This window comes from Siphateles boraxobius, unplaced genomic scaffold (genome assembly GCF_051911475.1).
Source record: "Siphateles boraxobius isolate OS27281-9 unplaced genomic scaffold, OSU_SipBor_1 137, whole genome shotgun sequence".
Lineage (NCBI taxonomy): Eukaryota > Metazoa > Chordata > Actinopteri > Cypriniformes > Leuciscidae > Siphateles > Siphateles boraxobius.
Genome location: NW_027508741.1, coordinates 1,315,586 through 1,342,596, shown reverse-complemented (window position 1 = coordinate 1,342,596; position 27,011 = coordinate 1,315,586). Strand labels below are relative to the sequence as shown.

At 36.4% G+C, this 27,011-nt stretch overlaps 1 protein-coding gene across 1 annotated transcript in view; it reads right to left on the bottom strand.

Moving 5' to 3' along the window:
• Positions 1-27,011, bottom strand: part of eif3ha (eukaryotic translation initiation factor 3, subunit H, a) — a 77,610-nt gene that overhangs the window by 7,684 nt on the left and 42,915 nt on the right. Inside the window, exons 3-6 of the mRNA XM_077229969.1 lie at positions 22,104-22,271; positions 11,694-11,793; positions 4,882-5,031; positions 1,470-1,590 (exon numbers count right to left, since the gene is read on the bottom strand). Coding sequence (XP_077086084.1) covers positions 1,470-1,590; positions 4,882-5,031; positions 11,694-11,793; positions 22,104-22,271 — 539 coding nt within the window. The remainder of the gene's footprint in view (positions 1-1,469; positions 1,591-4,881; positions 5,032-11,693; positions 11,794-22,103; positions 22,272-27,011) is intronic.

The following is a 27,011-nucleotide window of genomic DNA, read 5'->3' as shown; positions in this document are numbered from 1 at the left end:
ATATAAAACAAAGGCTAATTCAATATATGTCTTCATTTTAATTTAAGTGTTTTGTGCTTTTGTCATTTTTACTAGTTTATTATATTTCCATTTATAGCTTTAATTTATTTTTAACTTCAGGTTTAGGTTTTGTCATTTTAGTACTTAAAACAAACTTATTTTATTTCAGATTTGCATCATATACAATTATAGTATTCAATAATGCTTTAAAATGAAAATATGAAAGATATAAAGCAAATTCAATTTAAGTTGTCATTTTTACAAGTTTTTCAGATTTCTATTTAATTTAATCTTTTAATTTATTTTTAACTTCAGTTTTAGGTCAAGTCATTTTAGTACTTCAACTTATCTTATTTCAGTTAGTAATCCAGACAACATTTCTAATTACATTTACCTCTTCTTTTATTCTATTTGTATTTTATTTCAATGAAAATGGTTAATAGGTTTTAGTTAACAATAACAGCAGTGATATATGTCTTTTCCTGAAGGATGATGTCAAAACCGGTTAGAAAGTGATATTGAGAATTCAGGAAGTGACATCATGCTTGTAAATTGTGACTATTCATTATAAATAATAAAGCTTGCCCAGATCATATTTCTGAAAGTCTGTTATAACGTTTTTTCCCGCACATTTGATCATGCAATGTCTCTTTTCTCACTCGGTTGTTTTTCCCCTTTGTAAAGTATTGACCACGTAATGCACACTGCAAACTTATATGAAATTTATTCATATAAAAGCCTCTGCATTTCCTTCAAGAGGACACGTGCATCCAATCAAACTCGTCTACACCTGCGCTCTCGTGATTATATATTTCAGCCTCTAGACTGAAAAACATGCAATTCATGCGAGAGAGAGACGATGAATCAGAGGATAGATAAGAGTTTTATTTAATGCCATGTCAGCATCTATGGCAACAATTCAATTACAAAAATACTTGAATATAAATACAATAAAACCAAGCAAACAAAAAAAAGTTATATTATACTTTAAAAAAAAATCTTAATCTTACTAAAGTCCTCAAATGAAATGACTTAATAAAAGAGCATTTTACTGGTATTAAACTCAGGACGATGCAATAAAATATGTTTAACAGAGAGGGGAATCTTACAAAGCATGCATAGAGTTGGGTCTTCACCTTCAAGCAATAAAGCACGAGTCAAACTTGTGATCTATACGACATCTGGTGAAGACACTCGATCAAGTCTAGTAGTTTACAGAAGAATTTCATATAGCTTATTATTCTTGCACGTGTTCCACTCCTTTTTCCACTTATCCAATATATACACTGATTAATAATAGGTCTGATATCTGAGGGACGAATTTCATCGGAGGAAGAAACGGTGTAAAAGAGGAAGATAGACAGTTTTATTTAATGCCATGTGAGCATCTAAGGCTATTTTCATGGCAAAAACTAAAACGAATATGAAAGAGGAAGAAAAGGTGTAAAAGAGGATGAGTGCGCCTGTACCTGCTGCTTCTGCTGGGTCTGCTTGCTGAGGTTACGACAGTACGTGTTGTACTTGACGATATCTTGGTTCGCGTCATCCACGCGGTCCATCAGCAGCTGGAGGCTCTTCTCCAGGTGGTTACTATGGCAGCAGATTGACAGATAGTTTAGTCCAACAAAGTTAGCGTACATAATAAACGGCTGACTGCACATCAAATCGTAATTGCTCCACAGTGATCATCTACTCAATTAAAAACCCAAGATGACAGATGCATGATGTGCCTGATAAGGACGACTTTCTGCTCGGGATTTACATGGTTCAGAGAGACGTCTAATCATAGCATGTGCCACCAAACATCACAAACATGATATATTGGATCTGTTCCAAAAACCTATTATGCCTATATAGGGAGCACATTAAAGGGCCGTGCTGAATAAACAAAGCCTGCCCCAAAAAATAAGTGTGCATGCATGCTTGTCAAGGAAAAAAGCAGTATTGCATGCATCCTTCCCCGAGAAATCCCATAATGCACTTCACAGGTATTTCAGACCGTTTTGTGCCCAAAGTTGCTGCTTATGTAGTGTGTTCCAAATTGAATGAAAATTAATGAAGAGGCCTCAGAAATTATGCAAAAGCACCATACAAATATAACGGCTCGTGCACAATATTCTAAGCCTAAACATTTTCTAGTGATAAATCATGTTTACTAGCTGTTTAATTCATAATTTAAAAAGATTCTAGAAAAGGAATCTAATGCACGAGTTGAATGAAGCACTTTTACACCCTATAGGCCCGAATTCATAGTAAATGCATGGGAGAAAAAAATTACTTGGAAATAACTTTTAGAACGACATGATGGACAAGCAAATGAAGACAATTTTCATTAATTTAACATTCAACATTACATGCTTTCAAGTCTCTGTTTTTGGAGTGACACATCTGCTCTATAGACCTATTGGTATTTGCCTAGAAAGGAAAGGGCATCTCTGTACACAGGAAGACTGAAATTACATGTGGAATACATTATCATTATCTGCGTGCTGATGGGAAGGCTGAATGATTTCACCAGCAGGACCGATTAAACACACCAACTCCTGGGATGTGCTGAACTACAAATGAAAGACTTAGTCAAAATGGCAAAGATTGTGCCGACTCTAAGCATTAACTATAAAGACCAAAACACCTGCTCACATCCCAAGTATTTAGTCTATCAATTAGTCTGATTGAGATGAGGGTCCTGAACAGCTGTGGCTGCTGGGAAGCACAAAGTCAGAAAAATTACATTTTTAGCTCATATGTTCATTAAAGAAAAAAGATGATATTTCTTGCTTTTTCTAAATAAAAGGCATCAATGCACTCTGTAGATCAGAGCTGGGTGATATAGCTAAAAAAAAAAAACTCGAAATTCTTCACCACTTTGATGAAATTCTAAATATATCTCCGTGTTTATCTTTATAAACAGAAACGGTTTCTTTTCAATCGTTTTGTTTCAAACAAACAGTGATTGCAGCCTCAATATGTCCAATATAGAAACTAAACAGCTGTTGAGGTCTAGTTTAAAAATAAAGGCATGCTTTCCATGCAATTTTTCACTAAATGAACAAGAATACTTAAACTACCGTTGAAAAGTTTAAGATTTTATACAAATTTTATGTTATGATTTAAAAAAATACAATTTTGAAAGATTATTGCAATTTAAAACAGCTGTTTTCTATGTGAATATATAGTAAAGTGTAATTTATTCCTGTGATCAAAGCTGAATTTTTAGCATCATTACTCCAGTCTTCAGTGTCACATGATCCTTCAGAAATCAGTATATGATGCTCAAGAAACATTTCAAGGCGTATTAAATATTCAACAACTTGATACACCGATATCACAATCAGAAGTAAAAAGAGGTACAACAACAAAAGAGCCAGAGTGGAAATGCTAAACTAGTGCAAGAAAAATAAAATGCTATAGAATACAGCCGTTTTACAGACTAATCACTGCTCTAAATTCAACACGTTTAACATGCTGTCCTTGAAGCTCATATTAGTAAAGGAAAAAAGAAAGTGCATTTCGAATGTAATGAGGCTCATTTCTGGGAACTGCTCTCCTGGAAACAGACTCGACTCAATCTGTAATAAAATTCAGTGGAATCTAACTGGATTAGCCAAATTAATTTAGAAGAGAGGACTATTTGCAGGAGAATAAAACGTCCAGCTCCAGACAGCAGCGTTACTGATGGTTACTAAATACTTAATTTTAGGTCAGTGGCTCTCATCTGGTATAGAAAATGATGTTAAATGCAAATAAAATGCATTTAATCGTGCAAAATAAATAGGCTTATGAACTTTTACAATGCTTGCTTATCATTTTTGACGTCTGGTCAAACACCACAGTATTCTGGCACAGATTCAGCTGGTAATATTGCTAATACTAAAACCATATTAGGACACACTTTATATTAGATGTCTGTACAATGTACAAAACAATTGTGCTGCTATTGAGGTGGAATTTATGGGTAAGGATAGGACAGGTTTATGGGTTTTTAAAGCTTTTAAATGTTGTTCATATGTCTGTGTGGTGTTTTTAATATGCTTTAAGACAAACCATGTGTAAATTCATAAGTCGACAGCATTGCTGAGTATTTTCTCCTTAAAACTGCAGTGAACCAAAGTCAGTCTCAAAAAACACGCTTTGAAATCGCTGGTGTTTCTGACGTCACAAACTACCTTGTAACCAATCAGATCAACGTGTGATCGTCAACGAGTGGATCTCTGAGTGAGTGAGTGAGTGGAGGCGGGGCTCATTTGCATATTCATAGAACCGCGCATACTAAATGAGGCAAGGGTGTCGAGTTACATTCAAGCTTTTTTAAGGCATGAATAATCTTTAATATGTAATTTTGGTGATCAAAGAAGTTTTAAGGGATAAAATTATAGACTACAGTGGGACTTTAAGGGCTCAACAGAGTAATTATATTACAGAACTAAATATATGCAGGTATTTTCTAAAAAATAATTACAATGTAAAAACATTAAGTGCATTACATCAGATGATTAGTTTAAAAAATAAAATGGGACCCAATATTAGATATAAACCCAATTAAGAAGCACAGCTTTCGGGTTCTAGTGAGGGATGATGATGATAGACTAGACACTTGTGTTTATATTTGCAAACGCTGGAATAAAATCACTGCTTCGCATTCGCAGCATTTCTCTGCTCCCAGGAGGCTGTTTCTGTAACTATTACAGGCTCTACTTCGAGTGTCAAGATTAAACTGTGGCATCAGGGCATGTCAGCATGTATTGCATTTCCTCGGTCAACCTGTGCGAAACAGACCCGTGACAGAGAGGCTTAAAACACTCGAACTGACGAGATGAATCAGCAAACGACATATTTTCCCCCAAAATGGCAACGTGAGCGCTTGGTCGCAGTGATTCTGACCTGCTTGACAGATTGAGCAGCTCGTGCTTGTCAGCCACCGTACTCTTCTCCTGCAGATCCCACATGAGCACGTTTATGAGGTGGGAGTTCTTGATGACGATGGGGACTTCCTCGAACATGTGCTCGAAGCCAACGCACGCCTTCTTCAGCCTGGGAAAACAGACATTCAGAGTTAAAAAAACCAAAAATATATACATCATTCAATATATACTGTATGTATATTAAGAAATTAATACTTATATTTTGCAAAGATTGTGGGACAACATGCATCAGTGAAATAATAAAGTTCCCCAATGATGCTATTTAAGGTTTTGCATTTTGTTTGAGTCTCCTAAAATAGATTTACATGCATTTAAGTTTAAAAAAAAAACACATTTACATCGCAGCATAAGCTAATTTCTCAGAGTCTGAAACGGTTCGTTAGAAGATTCAGTCTCTAAACTCCGCCTTTCCGAGAACTGCTCTGCTCTGATTGGTCAGTCTGTTGAGGAGACAATAACTACATTTATTTGCACTGATTTTTTAAAACTTTTCAGACCTTTTACATTCACAAACAGCTCTATAATCACAAAATTCACAAAAAGCATAATAATGCATAATAAAAGGGAATAATAATGTAAAAGTTTTAGGTCAGGCTTACAATGTGAAGGAGACTATAAACAGCTGTGAGAAAGAATTCAGTATGCAAATATTACAATAACCTTATCACCATTAGTTACATTGAATACTTGGTGTTCGATTAAGACAAAAGTTTACATCTTCTCTACAACATTAACATCCATCATGTGATCCAGTGTCCAGAAATAAATACAGATGTAAAATGGGGTCAAAATGTTGCATTCAAAGAATGTAACGTAAATTAGGGCTGCTCGATTATGGAAAAAATCATAATCACGATTATTTTGGTCAGAATTGAAATCATAATTATGTAACACGATTATTTTACATGACTTTGGGAACGTGTTGCATTTATTAAAAGACACCTTTCAACAACTCTTAAAAAAAATCTAAATGTGAACATTTATTGTACTTTTTGAACTATTAAACCGACTTGCAAACTCACAAGTGGTGAAAAGGGTGACATGTTTACAAAGTAATTTGTTGTAGGGGGTCACCAGGGCGTTATTTGCCTTTATAAAGGACAATTTATTAAACCTTACTAAATATATGTGTTATGTCAAATTCTTACATTTGATCAAATTCAGTTGTAATAAAAAGGGCTGGTATCCATTCAATTAATTTACACTGCAAAATTACAACTTTAAAAATATTATGAGATTAAAAAAAAAAAAAAAAAAATCAATGATACCTTTAAACAATAGGTGGCGACAAGTGACCGTCTTAATAAATGAATCATTGACTCATTCATTAAAACGATTCGTTCAAAATAATGAATCATTCAGTAACAAAACACAGCGCTTAGAGATGCTTTTCTTTTGTAACAATTTTCGTCGGTGAAATAGAACAAAACCAGTCAATATTGCATCTAAAATGTAAGTTACTAAATATAAACTAGGCTAGCTGCTACTTGTTTACGAAACTATAAATTCAATGTAACATTTGCAATCGTGATATAGAACAGCCCTTAGTCGTGTTATGTTACTGAACTACATATGTTAAAAAAAACTCAACACATACACACTCAACACACTCATACACATTTCTACCTCATTATGTTTCTTCTGTGAGTTTTTGTGCGAGCTGTTAGGCTCATTTGTTTTTGATTTCTCCACTAATGTCTCCCTCACAAATAGACAGGCAGCACAGCTTCCAGAAACTATCCATTACCGATCTCTGTTTACACTCTGACTGTATAAGATCAAAACCATCTCGCGTTTCGATCGGTCGGGCAAGTAAAACTCTTTAACTTCAAACTTAAAAATCCCCTTTTCCCGGACAAGCAGACAAGTGTTGATGTCGCTCCCTGTGTTCATTATCGATTTGTTTCGTGCTGTAAAGCGGAACAGATGATCAGGTCACGTGCGCTCGCGCTGCCGTTCGCTTTAACTGAGGCGCTACAGTGATCGAGCAGAGATCTGCGACAGCTCGAGATACGTCTATGGTCTCACTCCAGTCTATATTAAATTAGCCAATTGTTATTGTGAAGTTTATTGTGCTTGCAGTTTATGACTGTATAGGCTGAGAGAGTTTATGGCTTCGGGAGAGGCGGATGTGCGCGTGCGCGAGTCATTCAGAACACAGGACAAAATAATCGTTTTTAGTCGATTGTACTATTTTGGAGATCGTTGGGAGCCAAAATCGAAATCGAAATTCGATTAATTGCAAGGCCCTAACGTAAATACAAAAGCACCGTTGAAATACTTTTAATTTCTTTTTACATCTTGATGCATCCAAACAACACCTAAAGACGGCATACTCAAAAGTCAATAATCTACTAAATTTAAAGAAAATTATAATTCAACATGAGGAAATGTCCAGATTGTGGAATATCTCAAAAAAAGAAAATAAAAGAGATTTGTGTTACAAACACCGTGTTTGCAGTGAGATTAAAATGCATTAGGGCTGTCAAATAAAAATTCTAATTTCACATATCCGTCGAAATAAATAAACTGCAATTCGAATGCAAAAACAGTGCATTCGAATTTTTGGTGTGTCAAGAGGTGCGCGAGACATGATTATTACATAACTGACGCGGTTTGTGTGTTTGTTAGCTTATCCAGTATACATTATGCTGAGCGTGTGTGTCATCAGCTGAAACACAACAGAAAGCGCTCAGACCAAGTTGAGCGTCTGGTGTTTTTGACGAACAATATGTAGATGTAGTGAGTAGAAGTGAGTGTTTCTAAATGCCAGTTTACTATTGTGTGTTCATGTAGTTCATTACGCGTCTGAAGAAGTGGGTTTTCTCAGGTTACTGAGAACACAAGTTTTATGCACTATTGTAACCTAATTTTCCTTGCATGCACATTAAGGAAAATATATATTTTATTTAAGAATTGTTTTACAAGTTAATGCACATTAAAAACTGAATATGTAATTTCAATAAAAGATGATGCCTGCTTTGGTTTATATTTGCATATTCCGCTCACTTGCGCCCTCTTTTTGGCATAGGATACAAAACCGTAAAATTTTCCTCTAACATTAAGTATTGCCTTTAGAATTCGAATATAATTAGAATTTTGCTAATATTTAAGAAATTCTAATTGAACTTTTCAGCCATTTTGACAGCCCTTAAATGCAGGTATATATTGAGAAGCACGTGTGTCTGATTTCATGCATTCTCAAAATGCAAGTATGCATGAATACAGAGAGCCTCCCCTCAACTCAATCAATGCAGTTCAATGAAACGCGGGCTATTATCAGGTGTAAACTGCCATCGTCATCCAGATGACCCACGAGCGTCTTGTCTTGTTCTGAGCAGTTAAAGGGTCACTGGACCCACCAGCACGAACACTATCCATCATCTCAATGACTTGGTGTGTTCTGCCATTCCAGCTGAATTGCAGAAACTTATGGAGGAGCAGGAGAATGTTTGAGGAATATCAATATAGCACTGCCTCACATACCTCACACAGATTTCAGATTGATATTCCGTATGAATCTGACAAGCGATCTGTATGCATCATTCATGATGACCCACCCCACTTCCTTCACTACACAAATAAAGGCTTATTTTCATAAATCAATAGCAGAGATCTAACTAGCTGAATATTCAAGAAGCACCGCCGAATGATGAGTGTGGACCCGGCAGATGACAAGGTCAACACAGGCCACGCAAACATGTCTGATGTCAACATGAAACGCAGTTCTTTACCCATTAAATCTGAAAAATTAATTTATTAAATGAGTAAAACCAAACGTTCTAGGAGACATCAGCTGAAAAAAGTACTGTAAGAGTTCTTTTATAAAAGGGCTGCAAAGTGTAAATAAATCAAGATCCTTCGTTGGATTGTTACAAATTTAATAGGCATTTGGTTTACGAGACACGCTCTAAGCGACCAATCACAACAGACTGAGCCGTCTGACCAATCAGAGCAGAGGAAACGTTCGGGAAGGCGGGGCTTAGAGAGACTGAGTTTAACAAAGCTCAAATAAATCTAAAATAACAATAAATTAATTAATCCATAAATAATTTAATAAATTATGCTTAATACAATTGTATACATAATATATATATAATATATATATATAAATTTAAAAAACAAGCACATGAATATAAAATCTATAAAACATTGAATGTCTAATTACAATATTTTTTAATATATATATATACATACACACACATATATATATTATATATTTATATATATATATCATATATTATGTATATATATATATACACACACTCACCTAAAGGATTATTAGGAACACCATACTAGTACTGTGTTTGACCCCCTTTCACCTTCAGAACTACCTTGAATCTACGTGGCATTGATTCAACAAGGTGCTGAAAGCATTCTTTAGAAATCTTGGCCCATATTGATAGGATAGCATCTTGCAGTTGATGGAGATTTGTGGGATGCACATCCAGGGCACGAAGCTCCCGTTCCACCACATCCCAAAGATGCTCTATTGGGTTGAGATCTGGTGACTATGGGGGCCATTTTAGTACAGTGAACTCAATGTCATGTTCAAGAAACCAATTTGAAATGATTCGAGCTTCGTGACATGGTGCATTATCCTGCTGGAAGTAGCCATCAGAGGATGGGTACATGGTGGCCATAAAGGGATGGACATGGTCAGAAACAATGCTCAGGTAGGCCGTGGCATTTAAACGATGCCCATGTGGCACTAAGGGGCCTAAAGTGTGCCAAGAAAACATCCCCCACAGCATTACACCATCACCAGCAGCCTGCACAGTGGTAACAAGGCATGATGGATCCATGTTCTCATTCTGTTTAAGCCAAATTCTGACTCGACCATCTGAATGCCTCAACAGAAATTAAGACTCAAAGTTGCTCTTCTATCAGCTTGAATCAGTTGGCCCATTCTCCTCTGACCTCTAGCATCAACAAGGCATTTTCGCCCACAGAACTGCCGCATACTGGATTCTTTTCCCTTTTCACACCATTCTCTGTAAACCCTAGAAATGGTTGTGCGTGAAAATCCCAGTAACTGAGCAGATTGTGAAATACTCAGACCGGCCCGTCTGGCACCAACAAGCATGCCACGCTCAAAATTGTTTAAATCACCTTTCTTTCCCATTCTGACATTCAGTTTGGAGTTCAGGAGATTGTCTCGACCAGGGCCCCACCCCTAAATGCATTGAAGCAACTGCCATGTGATTGGTTCATTAGATAATTGCATTAATAAGAAATTGAACAGGTGTTCCTAATAATCCTTTAGGTGAGTATATATATACTAGGGGTGTAACAATATATCGGGCCACAATATATCGCAATACAAAAATGCAACAATACGTATCGTGGATAGTGACAATATGTATCGTGGATAGTCCCCCCAAAATAAAAATTACTGTGTGAGAAAAAATTCAAGTTTTCAGAGTTTTAGTGTCAGTACTACATTAAACTACTATATATAATGTTGATTATAATGTATAATAATGCAATGGGGGAATATTTGTGGGTCCTGATAATGGCAAATGTCTGATGTAACCAGTAAAAAGTGGCCGACATTATTTTAAATATATCTAGTCAGTGAAAGCGGGCAAGCAAATTCATCTACAATAACTCATGAATATTGTTATTCTGGTGTCACCATTGTCCTTGGGTTACAAGCACCAAGTCCAAGCCTATTCATTTAAACCCACAATGTAATATCAAATTTACACATTTTTTGTTAACCTTTTACCATATGTCTTGGAGTATCGCAATAATATCGTATCGTGAGTTCAGTATTGTGATATGTATCGAATCGTGACATGAGGGTATCGTTACATCCCTAATATATACAGACCGTTGAAATACTTAAAGCGCTGCAAAAATTACATTTCATTGTATCAATATATCGCCCAGCTCTAGCTAAAAAAGTGGATGTTTTGATGAAAGATTATAAAAGAAATAATTTTCTGTAAAAAAAGTTTTGTAGATTAATTATCTACAATAAGATCTGTAACATTAAATGGTTGATCCCTCTTTCCCCACAGCGAGCCCTTCAGCGCTCGAGTCCCCGAGCGAGAGAGTATTTCCCCGATCGCTCAGACATCACTGCTTTGCTGATACATTCCCCCATTAGGCTTATGTCTAGCAGCAATTTAAAACCAATTACCATCTGCCGAGAAGCCAGTGAGGTTGTAAACTTTGTGCATTTGTTTGTTTGGCAGACAGTGCTGACGAAGACGCCCCATCGTGACAAATAAAAGCCATGGCTCTTTCTGAGCCGAAACACACTTCTGTTTGTGCGCTGAAGATGGTTCTCATTTGCAACAGATTAATAGTAACAAGAAAGGGAAGTGACATGGGAAATGTAATTAAGTGCTTTAAAGTGATAGTTCACCCAAAAATGAAAATTAGCCCATGATTTACACACCCTCAAGCCATCCTAGGTGTATATAACATTCTTCTTTCAGACGAATACAATCATAGTTGTAAAAAAATGTCCTAGCTCTTCCAAGCTTTACAATGGGAGTGAATGGCAACATGTCTTTGGAAGTCCATCAAAGTGCGTGTACTAAAGAAAATCCATATTTAAAACTTTAGCCATTTTGAGCACTTTAATCATGAATGAATGCCCTTGAATGGACTTCCAAAAAAAGATATACCCATTGACTCCCATTATAAAGCTTGGAAGAGCCAGGACATTTTTTAATATAACTCTGATTGCATTCGTCTGACAGAATAATGTCATATACACCTATCCTTTAAAGTTAGAGAGAACAGAAAGTGTCTTACCCCTCCGGAGAGAAGTCTTTCTCCTTGCAGATCTCCATTAGTTTGGGGGTTAACCTGTAGGCCTTCAGACACAGAGAGCCCTGCGCAGTCTTTATGGGATCTATGAAGCAAAAAACAAGCTAGATTCACATAAGCGGTTTCTCAAAAGGCGTTCCTGCCTGTGATTGTGTTCTGGTGAAGTGCTGTCAGTTAAACGCATTATTAACGGCGTTAACGCAAACCCATTTTAACGGCGTACATTTTTTTATCACGAGATTAACGCTCTTTTTGGCCTAGCAAACTTTGTAGTTTTTTCACATGCTGTTGCAACAAATAGTAACGCTAGAAAAACTACAACATCACACTGGGTAGCTAGACCGGAAACAAAACAACAGGCACCGCACACACTTGTTTGGGCTTGCGCGCCGGCCAAAGAGTAGTAGGCTTACGTTACGTTTTGAGTGGATGGCGCGAGCGCGAGCGCGAGACGCCGATCTAGAGACGTGCACTCCCAACGCAATAGAGTGCGGCGCGGGACTAGATTTGATGGCCGAGTGCGAGCATGGGCAGTAATGCACTCACTCGGTGTGTTAGGGTACGGGAGAATAAAACGATTAGGGACTCCCACAAACTAGAAATATCTATGAATAAAACATTAAAACTAATACTTTTTATTCATATGTTGCAGAAAAGCAAAAAGAACCACCAAAACAAAATAGAAACGATTTACAGGCCAGAGTTTCTTTTTATAACATGTTTGCAGCGTTGAGCGATTTAGCCAATCACAGACATGTGTTGATTTCTTGAACGCAATGGCCAATCAGAAGTATTGAAGATAGACTCCCCTCACCGCTCAAAACTGACTTTGTTCAGTGCTGAATTCTGTATGCTGCCAAATCCTCTAATTATAACAAACAAAGTTTATATATTATGAAAGATTCATTGTGCAGTCAGCTTCATTGATAATAACAGATGTGTGAGATTGCGATGAACTGATGTCAGCTTTTTAGGAATTTTTAAGGGAGCGCACTTTGCGCGCATTCAGTCATGCCAAACCATGCATGCAGTAGCCTGCTTGCTTTTATGTTATAACAGTGGTTTGTGTGTTAATGCTTTAATAACAAATAATTTATCAGGAGCATTTATGCTGATGTGTATGGTGCTGACACGTAGGCTAAAGTATTTGGAGGTAGCCTACAAAAAAGGTCTATTTGCGGGCGGGAGCGGCACAAAAATGTTGCGGGCGGGAGACGGTAACATAGAAAGTAGTTGAGAACGTCGGTTATAACAACCCACGTATTAAAAAAAAAGGTTGGGTTTAAATCGGGCTCGGGCTCATAATTACAGTTAATGTGTCGGGCCGGGCTCGGTCACAATGTGCACGGGCTCGGGTAGGGTCGGTCTTGATTTTTTGGGCCCGATCTAAGCTCTACAATGGATGACTTCAGACAGAAGCACATGGATACCACAGCTAAGAACAAACTTACAGCCAATCCACTTTTCCATGTTGATAAGAGCATTAAAATTAGAAAAAAATAATGGGACAAATAGAAATCGAGGGACATTTAGAATAGATAAAAATGTGTGATTAATTGCGAGCTAAGAACTATGGCATTAATGCGATTAATCGCGGTTAAATATTTTAATAGTTTGACAGCACTAGTATATATATATACAGGTCCTTCTCAAAGAATTAGCATATTGTGATAAAGTTCATTATTTTCCATAATGTAATGATAAAAATTAAACTTTCATATATTTTAGATTCATTGCACACCAACTGAAATATTTCAGGTCTTTTATTGTTTTAATACTGATGATTTTGGCATACAGCTCATGAAAACCCAAAATTCCTGTCTCAAAAAATTAGCATATTTCATCCGACCAATAAAAGAAGTGTTTTTAATACAACAAAAAAAGTCAACCTTCAAATAATTATGTTCAGTTATGCACTCAATAGTCAATACTTGGTCGGGAATCCTTTTGCAGAAATGACTGCTTCAATGCGGCGTGGCATGGAGGCAATCAGCCTGTGGCACTGCTGAGGTGTTATGGAGGCCCAGGATGCTTCGATAGCGGCCTTAAGCTCATCCAGAGTGTTGGGTCTTGCGTCTCTCAACTTTCTCTTCACAATATCCCACAGATTCTCTATGGGGTTCAGGTCAGGAGAGTTGGCAGGCCAATTGAGCACAGTAATACCATGGTCAGTAAACCATTTACCAGTGGCTTTGGCACTGTGAGCAGGTGCCAGGTCGTGCTGAAAAATGAAATCATCTCCATAAAGCTTTTCAGCAGATGGAAGCATGAAGTGCTCCAAAATCTCCTGATAGCTAGCTGCATTGACCCTGCCCTTGATAAAACACAGTGGACCAACACCAGCAGCTGACATGGCACCCCAGACCATCACTGACTGTGGGTACTTGACACTGGACTTCAGGCATTTTGGCATTTCCTTCTCCCCAGTCTTCCTCCAGACTCTGGCACCTTGATTTCCGAATGACATGCAAAACTGAGCAACAGTCCAGTGCTGCTTCTCTGTAGCACAGGTCAGGCGCTTCTGCCGCTGTTTCTGGTTCAAAAGTGGCTTGACCTGGGGAATGCGGCACCTGTAGCCCATTTCCTGCACACGCCTGTGCACGGTGGCTCTGGATGTTTCTACTCCAGACTCAGTCCACTGCTTCCGCAGGTCCCCCAAGGTCTGGAATCGGTCCTTCTCCACAATCTTCCTCAGGGTCCGGTCACCTCTTCTCGTTGTGCAGCGTTTTCCCACTGAGGTGCCTTGATACAGCACTCTGGGAACAGCCTATTTGTTCAGAAATTTCTTTCTGTGTCTTACCCTCTTGCTTGAGGGTGTCAATGATGGCCTTCTGGACAGCAGTCAGGTCGGCAGTCTTACCCATGATTGCGGTTTTGAGTAATGAAACAGACTGGGAGTTTTTAAAAGCCTCAGGAATCTTTTGCAGGTGTTTAGAGTTAATTAGTTGATTCAGATGATTAGGTTAATAGCTCGTTTAGAGACCCTTTTCATGATATGCTAATTTTTTGATATAGGAATTTTGGGTTTTCATGAGCTGTATGCCAAAATCATCAGTATTAAAACAATAAAAGACCTGAAATATTTCAGTTGGTGTGCAATGAATCTAAAATATATGAAAGTTTAATTTTTATCATTACATTATGGAAAATAATTAACTATATCACAATATGCTAATTTTTTGAGAAGGACCTGTATATATATATATATATATATATATATATATATATATACACATACACACATACATATACACACACACACACCTTGTTGTATTAGTTGTATTTTAATGACATTGTTTGCGTGTCTTTATTTACTATTGTATTAGCTTATACTTTATACTTAAATAATAGCTATAATTGCTCATTAAAACTGACTTTTTTTCTTCCCTTGTATTAATTTTATTACAAACCATTGTGGATTGGAACATTGTAATATGTAGATACGTGGATGTGGAATATGACTTTTCAATGTATGTTTTTTTTGTGATATGATGCCACTGCCCTAATATAATTGCTTCTTGTGATATTAATAAACTGGTTAACTTAACTTAAAGAGACCGTGTTGTTCTTATCTACATACACAGTGAAGATAATCAGGTTATCCTCAATGTGTGTATATAGTCTAAGTCTGAATCACCAATGAGGCAAGCCAAACTTTAGCCAATAGAGCCAATAGAGTTTGACATTAGCATGTTTAAGTCAGTTAACGATGAAATACTCTAATAAGCAGAAAAAACATGCACAAATACTGGGTAAAATAGTCTGAACTCATTTTTTTTACTAACTAATTTTGGTATTACATGAAAAGCACATTTCTTTTGCTTTATCTTGAATGGATTTTTCCAAATACATTCTGGTTTGCCTAAAAAGTAGTCAATGTGATGCTTGATACAGAGGCAAAACATATTTGGAGACATTGTCGTCAATTCAGTTAAAGGGTCATGCAACAAGACATTAAAAGACCCGATATATTCACTTTTTTGTTCTTCGCTTACTCATGCCTATCCTCAATGGACTGAACAGAAGAAATGAACCAGAAAGGCGGCGTGGCCTCAGAGCCACACCCAATTATTACATCATCATCACGACAGACCAATGGGAGTCCAAAAGTGTTCACCAGCCAGAGATATCATTTTGTTGTAAATGTCGCTTTGGCAAACCACTTCAAACTTCGAAACGAACGTTTTGTCCTGAACTTGTTTGAAATGTTCTTAACAGTTTATCCTGCATGTAATGGAAGACATGATTTTAATCAATGTTGAATGAACACTGTCTATTCTACAACGAATCTGAACTCATATACAGCAATAGTACCTCAATATTATGAGATGGTTTCTTTCAGCGGCATAAAATCACAAATATAATGGTTCAAAAGTATAAAGAAAGGAATTGAATATTCTCTCTGGCAATGCAGACTAAAGCCTTCATGAATGGCAGATTTTAGGGCTGAACGATGTAACTATAATCCATAACTTTTCATTATATCTTTAATGATATTTGATGCACACCACCATTCAAAAGTTTGGAATCGCATTTTAAATAGGCTTTTGAACTGATTTTTCTGCTCACCAAGGAAGCATTGAATTGATCAAAAACAACACTAATGCTGAGAACTATAATTACTGCCAGAAACGACGGCTTTTATTCAGTCTTCACCTGCACAAAGCAGAGCTGCTGCGTCACTCGTCTCCTCAGAAAACCTCATCCTTACAAAATACTGTGCTAATTTGGTACCACAGAAACATTTCTTATTACCTTAGTACTGTTCGGAATGGCTCTGCTACTTAATGAAGTGTGGAAATGGTAATACAATGTCTTTTTCAGTTGTTGAAATATTGAGTACACTTTTCCTCAAGCCCAATTTTGGTTTTAAAAAAGAAAATGCTTTTCAGAGCAGAGAGAGCGATTCAGATTCATTCTTTATTGTCCTCAGTGGAGGAAATTTGTGAGTGAGTGAGTTTTTTACTTTAAGAGCACTTAATTTACAAAACATTTTTAGTAAAAGTAATGGATTTAAACAGTCTCAAGACGTGAACAAGTGTACAACCCAGATTCTCGACATGTAGATCAGAGTTTGTAGTTTGAAATTGCATTTTGGGACTAAATATCAGGTTTATCTGAGAAGAGAAAACAGCTGGCCTTTTAGGAGATTCACTGAAAAAGCTTTACGGACAAGTTTCAAATGCACAAAAGAACAAAATATTAGAAGGTACGGTTTTATGGATGAATGAATCTGAATTACTGTTTGTAAGAAACACCACAAGCTGGAAGAGCCGCAGAAAGCATGAGAAAAACAAAAAAAAAACGTCACATGAATATTAGTGATGCGCTGCAAAAAACAACTGAATAAAAAGGCAGCATGCACATACAAATATCCAGGTTTAATCATATTTAATGTAAACACTGGCTGATGCTGCCATCTTGCTAGAAAGATTTGAGAGATCACACACAATGTGTGAAATACGACACATTAACGCTTGCAATTTTTTTCTATAAGCAAAAGCTACATCTAATTTGATGCATTACAGGGTACGAAATGAACCAAATCAGTTAAAGAGTCATTTGGAGACCATTGGGTTTAGTTTTCATCATAAATAGCATCTTTAATTTAAAAAAAAAAAATTATTTTATATACAGGGGCTAAAATGTACTTTTTGCCACACCTGCCATTGGCCGGTGACTTAAGAAAATGTAGCGGCCATAAATATTTTTTTATATTTTATATGAAAGCAGGCAGTAATGACACCAACATTTTAGATACCAGTGAAAATTTACAATTTTCTATTCCAATACCACAGCTAAACTTACTAGCCTTACTAATGCAAATTTAAAACATTAAAGGCAATTTAAGAGCAAAAAGCACAAATAAAGACAATATAACAAAGATACAAAAATGAAATAAACAGTGCTTTTCAGGTTGGTCTGACAGTAGTTTTCAGGTACAGGAATTTAATAAAGCAAATTATTAAATAACGCTGAACAGACTTTTAAAAGAGCTAATGCACAGATTTAATACTAATCCTGTACGCATGCGTTTACTTTCTCAAATGACAAATAAAAGTAAGTTTAGAGATTATTATTAATATCATTACGGATTAGAAACAGATTATCTTCAACTAATGTCTTTGAGTAGGAGAAAACAGGCCTGTAAAGGTTCATTTGAAACAGGAACAAAGCGCATGACAATAACAGAAAGGTCACAGAGTTAAGCGCCATAAAACAAGCACTTCCATCCAGCGCCTACAAGACATTTATATTCACCCGCCGGATAAGCAATCTCAGGCACGAGGGCCAGGAGGTCACGCAGAGAAGCTTTCTCTCCTCTTTCATAAAGAAATCATCGACTGCAGGTGCTGTCAGGTTTCATATTCAAGCTGCGCCAACCACACTAGCTCACCACTGCTTTTAGTAAGAGAGTTGGACTGAATTAATGTGCTTGTCAGAGTTGTCAAAGCCGGAGAAGTGTTCACACAGGTCTTATCAGAGCTGCCACTCACTCACACACACTGCAGAGGGTCCTTGCTTTGCTACAGGAACGGCCATATAGAGTCACGGTGGCCATTTTAAATTATAATGCAATGATAAAACAGAAGTCAGTGCAAAAAAAACAAAAAAAAAACAGGGCTGCACAATTTATTTCAGGATCAACATGGCGATGTAAGTCACATTGTGTAATGCCAAAATTAAATTAAATGTGAATGTGCAATGCCAAATTAAAGTCCCCCTGTAGTCAATAATTTTATCGCTTAAAACTCAATCGCCAAAATGACATAACTTTTTTTCATTGAAAAAAAATTCTTCATGCCTTAAAATAGCTTGAATGTAACTACACCCTTTCCTTATTAGTAAATCTTTATAAAACTTACTGGCCTATAAAAAAATTACAATATTCACAATGTACTAATATTTATCACCTGATGAATGCAATGCAAGTCGCTTTAAGTAAATATTAGGATAAATGCATATTTAAAAAAATATGCAAAAGTAAAAACGACGTGTGTAAAAACGTGTCATGTGAGATTTGTCTTGTAAATGCATAGGAATGAATTTCCACCAAAAACAGTTCTTAGAAAGAGTCAGATCTGCTAAATTCAGAGACACTGTCTGAAACAGCAAGACTTCTTTCCTCGGTATGCAGAGATGTGAGCAGATTTTTATTTAGACTTTAATATATCAGCCTGCATTATTGATGGGTTTAAAGGGGGCATGATTAAATATAAAGCACAGCAGCCGTGAACCGAGTCTAGAATACAGGGCAGTAAAATACTCGTGATCCTGAGTACACACTTCACCCACCATTGTACCAATGCACTTTACATTCACGCCATTGACAGATGCATTCATCTCAAGCGACTTGCATTGCATTCAAGGCATTTATTCTGCAGGTTTGTGTATCGAACCCTTGACCGAGCACCAGGAACAACTTGATCTACAACCATGAGACGCTTGCATTTCGGCATCATATACTTCAACTGAAACCAACAAGCATGCAACTAGTGTTGGGTATCGTTTGAATTTTGACTATTTTGATTCTGCGTATTGATTCCGATTATCTATTCCTAATTTCCATTCCAATAAGGTCAAAAAAACTTAGATAACTTTCACATTTAGCCTTACCGCAAAAAAACAAAAATCAACAACACTTACAAGCAACGTTTGCCTGTGGTTTAAAAATACCATAGAAAACAACTAGTCCAACTAATATAAGCTTCAAGCTTTATTAATGACAAGTAAACATTCAGTTATTAAAGAACAAATAAAAAAATAGCAAATCGCAACAAATAGATACAACTGAACAAAGATGCGATAACACTGCACTTTATAAATAAAATATTCATTACAAATAGTTACAAAAGTTTTTCAGTCAAGAACGAGTGAATTTTCTCTTTGTCTTTTGTTGTTTGATTAGTGTTATTATAGAGAAGGCAGCAGGAATATTAGTGCTGTCACTTTAAGAGCCGCACGGATTCAATATATAATATAATTAGTGCTGTGCGTTAAACGCGTTATTAACGGCGTTAACGCAAACACATTTTAACGGCGTCAATTTTTTTATCGTGAGATTAACGCTCTTTTTGGCCTAGCAAACTTTGTATTTTTTTCACATGCTGTTGCAACAACTAGTAACGTTAGAAAAACTACAACATCACACCGGATAGCTAGACCGGAAACAAAACAACAGGCACGCCGCACGTACTTGTTTGGGCTTGCGCGCCGGCCAAAGAGTAGTAGGCTAACGTTACGTTTTGAGTGGATGGCGCGAGCGCGAGACGCCGATCTAGAGACGTGCACTCTCAACGCAATGGAGTGCGGTGCGGGACTAGATTTGATGGCCGAGTGCGAGGGCGGGCTCGAGCGGTAATGCACTCACTCTGTGTGTGCGGATACGGGAGAATAAAACGATTCGCGGGACTCCCGCAAACTAGAAATATCTATGAATAAAACATAAAAACTTATACATTTTAATTCATATGTTGCAGAAAAGCAACACGAACAACTAAAACAAAATAGAAACGATTTACAGGCCAGAGTTTCTTTTTATAACATGTTTGCAGCGTTGAGTGATGTAGCCAATCACAGACATATGTGTTGATTTTGAACGCAATGGGCAATCAGAAGCATTTAAAATAGACTCCCCTCACCGCTGAAAGCAGACTTTTTGTTCAGTGCTGAATTCTGTATGCTGGCAAATCCTCTAATTATAACAAACAAAGTGTATATATTATGGAAGATGCATTGTGCAGCAGCTTCATTGATAATAACAGATGTGTGAGATTGCGATGAACTAATGTCAGCTTTTTAGGAATTATTAAGGGAGCGCACTTTGCGCGCATTCAGTCATGCCAAACCATGCACTCAGTAGCCTGCTTGCTTTTATGTTATAACAGTGGTTTGTGTGTTAATGCTTTAATAACAAATAATTTATCCGGAGCATTTATGCTGATGTGTATGGTGGCGACACGTAGGCGAAAGTATTTGGAGGTAGCCTACAAAAAAAGAGTCTATTTGCGGGCGGGAGCGGGACAAAAATGTTGCGGGCGGGAGAAAGTAACATAGAAAGTAGTTGAGAACGTCAGTTATAACGACTCACGTATTAAAAAATGGACGGGTTTAAATCGGGCTCATAATTACAGTTTATGTGTCGGGCCGGGCCGGGCTCGGACACAATGCGCACGGGCTCGGGTCGGGCTTGATTTTTTGGGCCCGATCTAAGCTCTACAATGGATGACTTCAGACAGAAGCACATGGATACCACAGCTAAGAACAAACTTACTGCTGATCCACTTTTCCATGTTGATAAGAGCATTAAAATTAGAAAAAATAATGAGACCAATAGAAATCAAGGGACATTTAGAATAGATAAAAATGTGCGATTAATCGCGAGTTAACTATGGCATTAATGCGATTAATCGCGATTAAATATTTTAATCGCTTGACAGCACTAAATATAATACACGTTTAGCACAGGCAACAGTCGTCTCGCACTTGAATGGTTTAAAGTCAAATTGAAATACTCAAATTAATCTAAATTAATTTTACAACACGGATCCAAATACTGACCTCAAGTATTCGATTCCAGAATTGTGATCGATTTTCGATTCCCAACTCTAAATGCGACCGATTTAAAATACAGACTTTAACACTGAAAAGGTGTTTTCAGGCATAAATGTAAAGCAGAGAACAAAGTCACATTAACAATGGGATAAACACACAAAGAACTCGTAGCAAACACAAACGGGTGTCGTAGTGGTAGCAACAAAAATAAAGATTAGTTTAAATGAGAGATTTGTTTATTTATAAAGTGTGTATATATATTAGGGCTGCGAAACGATTAATCGCATCCAAAATAAAAGTTTGTGTTTACATAATGTATGTGTGTGTACTGTGTATAATTATTTTGTATATATAAATACACACATATATTTAAGAAAAATCTGTTATTTATACATAAAATATTTATATATAATACAAATTATATATATATATATACATACATATACACACAGTATATATTAACAAATATTTGTTAAATATATACATGCGTGTGTATTTATATATACAAATTTATACACCGTACACACACATGTAACCACAAACTTTTATTTTAGATGCGAAAAATCGTTTCCCAGCACATACACTTACATATATATATACACATACATACACACATATATATATATATATATATATATATATATATATATATATATACACACAGTAGTCAACATTTGAAATGGATCAAAAAAGTTCAAAGTTGTCCTAAGACAAGAACGAGTATTGTTGAAAATTCACGTATAACTTTGATGCAAGGTTTAGATCCACTTTTAAAAGTTTCTTATCAGCAACACGAGTGAAAAGCTCTAACCGTCGAGCCCTGAATCCACTGACACTCACCGTAGATGAGCACCACAGACTCTTCGATGGCGTGCTGGTAGCTGAACTGCGAGTCCAGGAGAGCCCGGCTGACGAAAGACCCGTAGAGCGTGGACTGATACCAGCCGACGTGAAGATGGTCGATGTTCACGTGCCGGAGACTCCTCATCATCTCCATCTGGTATTGGACTGGAAGAGATAAAGAGAGAGAGAAAATGAGTTTATATCTGCTTTATGAGAAATGATGGTGCTGGGTAACGAAAAGTTTGACATTTCCAGGACCGTTCATTAGTCAAAGCGAAAGGCTTCGAGCTGGTGCATCATGGGAGGTGCTGGAAGAACAATGGCTGGGTGGATTGCCAGTATCACTTTTCCTCAGTGCACATTCATTTGACCAAAAGCACTATAACAACACCGTGACTTCCCAACATTGTGTGACGGATTGGTCACAACGCACCTATATCTAGATACTAACATCGATATGATAAATTGTAACAAATTATTATTGGATGAGGCATGAATAAAGCATAGACAATATGCCATTAACAAGGCAGAATTATGGTTTAGTCGGATTATAGAGGAAGGAAGAAAAAGCACAAGATTTTTAAAGCATATTTGTATATTTCAATGAGATGCAATGCAAAAAAAAAGATACAATATTAATTAAATAAAAAAAATTAAGCTGTGCTTAAATTGTGTGCAGTGTTTTGAAACTCAAACAAAGCTCATATCTCAGTCACAAAAAAAGTGTAACTTGAACTTTAAAGTTGTCAAAATCATGCGTTCAGTAGTGGGACTACATTTCTAGGCTGGTGAAATTTAGCAGATGCCTGCCTTCGTAAACAAGTAAAGGCTTCAGGCTGGTGCATCATGGGAGGTGCTGGAAGAACAATGGCTGGGTGGATTCCCAGTATCACTTTTCCTCAGTGCACATTCATTTGACCAACAGCACTATAACAACACCGTGACTTCCCAACATTGTGTGACGGATTAGAGAGCTCATGTCATTATAACGCACCTATATCTAGATACTAGCACAGATATGATAAAAATGTAACAATATTATTGGATGAGGCCATTTAAAAAGACAGAATTAACTATTTATTCGGATTATAAAGGAAGCAAAAAGAAAAAAACATAACACTTTAAAAAAGCACATTAGTATTAATAGATTAAAAAAATAAGATTAAAAATGTAAAAATAGTTTTTAAGTTGTCTTTAAATTGTATGCAGTGTTTAAAAGCCAAAAAATCTAATATCTCAGTTAAAATGCTCACACAAATACAAAAAAAAGTGTGTTACTTGATCTTTCAAGTTGTTAAAATAATTTCTAGGTTGATTAAATTTAGTTACGCAGATTCAGACAGAGCGTCACACAGAGTCGTTTCATTCCTGAATGAATGAATCAGTTGAATGAATGATTCAATGACTCACTCATTAAGAGAGTCAAATGCTTCATTCCTGAATGAATCAGCCGTTTGAATGAATCGGTTGAAACTCAATGACTCGCTCATCAACAGTGACTTGCTGCCACCTACTGACAGTTTTAATTTCACATATAAAGTAAAATTTCAAAATATCAATCTACATCTTATGTTTAAAACATCAACATATTATTTCTACATTTGCAACTGCTGGTTAAACACACTCTGATCTGTATTAAACAGTGTGTAAAAGCATCTAAATGCCACTTCAGACGCAGCTTCTGTTTCCTCCGCAGCGCAAAGATTCATTTTGATGATATCGATTTCATTTAATTGGTAACAGTCCTATTATGTCTTATTTTTATAGAATTTATTGATTAAATCTAAGAATTTGACTCAGAAATCATCTTTCCCAAATATTTTTGACCTTTTATGGGCATATTTCCCTTTATACATTTACATTTATTCATTTAGCTGACGCTTTTATCCAAAGCGACTTACAATTGCTATATATGTCAGAGGTCGCACGCCTCTGGAGCAACTAGGGGTTAAGTGTCTTGCTCAGGGACACATTGGTGTCTCACAGTGGATTCGAACCCACTTATCTTATCCACTGTGCCACCACCACCCCACCACCACCAAGTCTTTATAAAGACTTTTTTTTTTACCCAAATACATGTATGCACCATCTTCTGTCACTGCTCTGAACTAACCACCACACAAAGACTTGTCAACTGACAAGATACCAACACACTGAGCAAAATATCATCTAATTATTGATAATCAATAAAATCCCAGAAAATCGAGATATTTGTCAATATCGCACACCACCTACGAAAACTACATCCTACTCCGATAAGCCTCAAGGCAAATCTTAGGTGCGCTGTCTGTAAAAAAACTATACTCAAGCCTCTGCAAGTTTGCAGGAGTGATCCGGCACAGCCAGACAGAAGAAAAGAGGAAAGAGAAGAGAAAAGAGGGGCAGCAGATTATGAGGAGAGATGTCAAATCTGCAGAACGCCGGGTGAAGAGGGGACAGCGTGAACTTTAACAAGGATTTACACAGGGACAGCTCACTTTCAGATGAGGAGAGAAGCAGAACACACACACAGCTTATAAATAAACCCAAGCTAGTGTGCAGTGCGCACTGCAGGAGACCGCACTAAAGAGACGGATTCTCTCACAGGAACTCGATTCACACACATGCACTGGGGAAAGTTTAATTGCCTGTGCCAAGCTTTTCCAGTGGGAAGGAGAAGTGTGGGATGAGGAACGTCGAGTCCTGTTGAAGAGCAGGATCCTGACACGCTGTCGCCACTCGCGACTGTACGGGATTCCAGTTTCAGAGAAGAATCAATCCTCATGGAAATTGCCTTGAACGAAACGCCGGTTAGAAGTTGTTGGAGTATTGGGTTTTTCTCCAGATTGAGGATGGGCCTGAAACACTTCATTCAACAATACTTCTTGTTGAACGTATTTATACGTAAGCCATTGCGCTTCAAAGGTTGTGACAAACCTCAGAACTCCGAGTTAGTTTACTTCAGAACTCCGAGTTAGTTTACTTCAGAACTCCGAGTTAGTTTACTTCAGAACTCCGAGTTAGTTTACTTCAGTACTCCGAGTTAGTTTACTTCAGAACTCCGAGTTAGTTTACTTCAGTACTCCGAGTTAGTTTACTTCAGAACTCCGAGTTAGTTTACTTCAGTACTCCGAGTTAGTTTACTTCAGAACTCCGAGTTAGTTAACTTCAGTACTCCGAGTTAGTTTACTTCAGAACTCCGAGTTAGTTTACTTCAGAACTCCGAGTTAGTTTACTTCAGAACTCCGAGTTAGTTTACTTCAGAACTCCGAGTTAGTTTACTTCAGAACTCCGAGTTAGTTTACTTCAGTACTCCGAGTTAGTTTACTTCAGAACTCCGAGTTAGTTTACTTCAGTACTCCGAGTTAGTTTACTTCAGAACTCCGAGTTAGTTTACTTCAGAACTCCGAGTTAGTTTACTTCAGAACTCCGAGTTAGTTAACTTCAGTACTCCGAGTTAGTTAACTTCAGTACTCAATACAGTTAGTTAACTTCAGTACTCAATAGAGTTAGTTAACTTCAGAAGTCTGTAAATTACATTGATATGTTATTCCTGCAGAGACTATAGGTGCTCTGAAAGAGAAACCTGGCCATAGAAACACTACCACCACTACTACCACTACTACTTATTTCTACTACTACATATTCTACTACTACTACATATTTCTACTACTACTACATATTTCTACTACTACTACATATTTCTTCTACATATTTCTTCTACTACTACATATGTCTACTACTACTACTACATATTTCTACTACTACTACATATTTCACCATATTTCTACTACTACTACATATTTCTACTACTACTACATATTTCTTCTACTACATATTTCTACTATTACTACATATTTCTACTATTACTACATATTTCTACTACTACTACATATTTCTACATATTTCTACTACTACTACATATTTTTTCTACTACTACATATTTCTACATATTTCTACTACTACTACATATTTTTTCTACTACTACATATTTCTACTACTACATATTTCTACATATTTCTACTACTACTACTACATATTTCTCCTACTACTACATGTCTACTACTACTACATATTCTACTACTACTACATATTTCTACTACTACATATTTTTTCTACTACTACATATTTCTACATATTTCTACTACTACTACATATTTCTACTACTACATATTTCTACTACTACATATTTCTACATATTTCTACTACTACTACTACTACATATTTCTCCTACTACTACATGTCTACTACTACTACTACATATTCTACTACTACTACATATTTCTACTACTACTACATATTTCTTCTACTACTACATATGTCTACTACTACTACATATTTCTACTACTACTACATATTTCACCATATTTCTACTACTACTACATATTTCTTCTACATATTTCTTCTACTACTACATATGTCTACTACTACTACATATTTCTACTACTACTACATATTTCACCATATTTCTACTACTACTACATATTTCTACTACTACTACATATTTCTTCTACTACATATTTCTACTATTACTACATATTTCTACTATATATTTCTACATATTTCTACTACTACTACATATTTCTACATATTTCTACTACTACTACATATTTTTTCTACTACTACATATTTCTACTACTACATATTTCTACATATTTCTACTACTACTACATATTTTTTCTACTACTACATATTTCTACTACTACATATTTCTACTACTACATATTTCTACTACTACATATTTCTACTACTACATATTTCTACTACTACTACATATTTCTTCTACATATTTCTTCTACTACTACATATGTCTACTACTACTACATATTTCTACTACTACTACATATTTCTACTACTACTACATATTTCTACTACTACTACATATTTCTTCTACATATTTCTTCTACTACTACATATGTCTACTAC